We start from the raw sequence: 2,500 nt of genomic DNA, 5'->3' as shown, positions 1-2,500 counted from the left end.
AATAACGATAATGATAATAATGATGATGAGTATGATAATGATGATAATGATAATAGTGATCATGATAATAATGATAGTGAAAATAATTATAGTGATAGCAATAGTGATCATTGTTATAATAACAATAATAATGAAAATAATGATAATGATAATAATAATAATGATAATAATGATAATGGTACCAATAAACATAATGATTATGATAATGATACCAATAAACATAAGAATAATGACAATATTAATGATAATAATAATGATGATGATGATGATAAGGACAATAACAATAATGGCAATGATTATAACGATAATGAAAGTGGTAGTAGTAGTAAGTGTAATATTTATCATCATTATTATTATCATCATCATCATTTTTTTTTTTTTATCATCATCAAAATTGTTGTTGTGATCATCATAATTATTATTGTTATTGTTGTTATTCTTACAATTATAATCATTATTTGTCACTATTATTTATATATTTTATTATCATTATCATCACCACTATCATTATCATCATCACCATCATTTTTTATTACTATCATCATTATTAGTGTTATTTTCACTTTCATTGTTTTTTAACATTAATATTATTGATGTTGTTATTATTTTCATAATGTCAATCATCCTTATTCGAGTTCCATTATCATCATTACTATCATTATGATCATCATTATCATTATCATCATCACAATTAGCCTTACAACAATGACAACGATAACAATAACAACCATAACAACGACAACAAAAAAAACAACAACAGCAAACACAACAACAACATCAACATAAATAATGATGACTGTAATAATAACAATAATAAAATTCGCAATTGCAAAGCAAATACTCACTTGAAATGGGAATTCATTTGCCTCTGCTTCCTTGCCATTGATGATGCGTTTAGAAGTATAAGAATATTTCCCACAATCTGTTGGCAATCATGAGAGTAATTATCACCAATTTATATATATATATATATATATATATATATATATATATATATATATATACATATATATATATTTTTTTTTTTTTTTTTTTTTTTTTTTTTTTAGGGGAGAGTTTTGTGTCACTCCTGATAACAGGGTTAATGATATGGTGTGATTATGATAATGACTGTATCGTGTTGGTATGAATAATTTGATCGAAAGGGTAATCATGATAACTGTTGTCTTTTTGTTTCTGTTGTTATTATTGTTGTTATTGTTATTGTTGTAAAAATTATGATTTTCATGCTTTAGATTATTATCCTTATCATTATTATTTTTTATATTATCATTCTATTATTATTGTTACCATTAGTATCATCATTGATATAGTCATTATAAATATCATTATTATTTTTATTTTTCTAAATATTTTTTTTTTATCATTACTATTGTTGTTTTGATCACTGTCATCATTTTTACTGTTATCATAATTATCATCATTATCATTGTCATTATTATCATAATATTTTCTGTTGTTTTTACCATTGGTAGCATCAATATTCTTCAATACCATTATTTTTCACTTATTATTATTGTCATCATTATTTGATGATTACCATTACTATCATTACTATCATCACCATTATCTTTATCATAATTATTAGTATTATTACTATTATCATTCTTAATGTTACAACCATGTTATTACTTTCATCACAACATATATTATAATCACCAGTATTCATATCGTTATCATTACCATTATAGCAATAATAATAAAAAAACACAACAACAACAATAACGATAACAAAAATAACTATGATAACATCAGCAACCAACACAACAAAGCAACGAACGGAAGCTTAGTAAAAGCACAAGCGAATTAGCCTTGTTTATAACGTGAGCGTGCCTTTTAAAGCACATTAGGTGACCCTGTGGAAAGGAATTGCGTTAGTGCTGCTGCCCCCCCCCCTCCCCCACCACTCTTTTATAGTAGGCTTTAATTAGATTTATATGATGATTGTTTATGGTTTTGTGTTCATCTCTTTCTCTCTATCTATCTATCTATCTATCTCTTTCTATCTATCTCTCTCTCTTTCTATCTATCTCTTTCTATCTATCTATCTATCTATCTCTTTTTCTCTCTCTCTCGTTCTCTTTCTCTCTCTGTCTCTCTCTCTCTCTCTCTCTCTCTCTCTCTCTCTCTCTCTCTCTCTCTCTCTCTCTCTCTCCCTCTCTCTCTCTCTCTCTCTCTCTCTCTCTCTCTCTCTCTCTCTCTCTCTCTCTCTCTCCCTTGTCTCTCTCTCTCTCCCTTGTCTCTCTCTCTCTCCCTTGTCTCTCTCTCTCTCCCTTGTCTCTCTCTCTCTGTATGTACATATATATCTGTATATGTATATCTATATATATATATATATATATTTATATATATATATTATTATATATTATATATATATATGTGTGTGTGCTATATTAATATTATATATATAAAAATATATATATATATATATATATATATATATATACGTATTTATATATATATATATATATATATATATATATATCTATATGCATATATA

At 25.8% G+C, this 2,500-nt stretch overlaps 1 protein-coding gene across 1 annotated transcript in view; it reads right to left on the bottom strand.

Annotated features, from left to right (window-relative positions):
• LOC122244114 (uncharacterized) overlaps positions 1–2,500 on the bottom strand; it is a 32,312-nt gene that overhangs the window by 25,875 nt on the left and 3,937 nt on the right. Inside the window, exon 3 of the mRNA XM_086548931.1 lies at positions 846–922. Within this exon, the coding sequence (XP_086405057.1) occupies positions 846–922 (77 nt within the window). The remainder of the gene's footprint in view (positions 1–845; positions 923–2,500) is intronic.

This window comes from Penaeus japonicus, unplaced genomic scaffold, assembly GCF_977035675.1.
Source record: "Penaeus japonicus unplaced genomic scaffold, GWHDUDI00000001_assembly GWHDUDI00000021, whole genome shotgun sequence".
NCBI lineage: Eukaryota > Metazoa > Arthropoda > Malacostraca > Decapoda > Penaeidae > Penaeus > Penaeus japonicus.
This window is presented reverse-complemented; position numbering and strand designations above follow the sequence as displayed.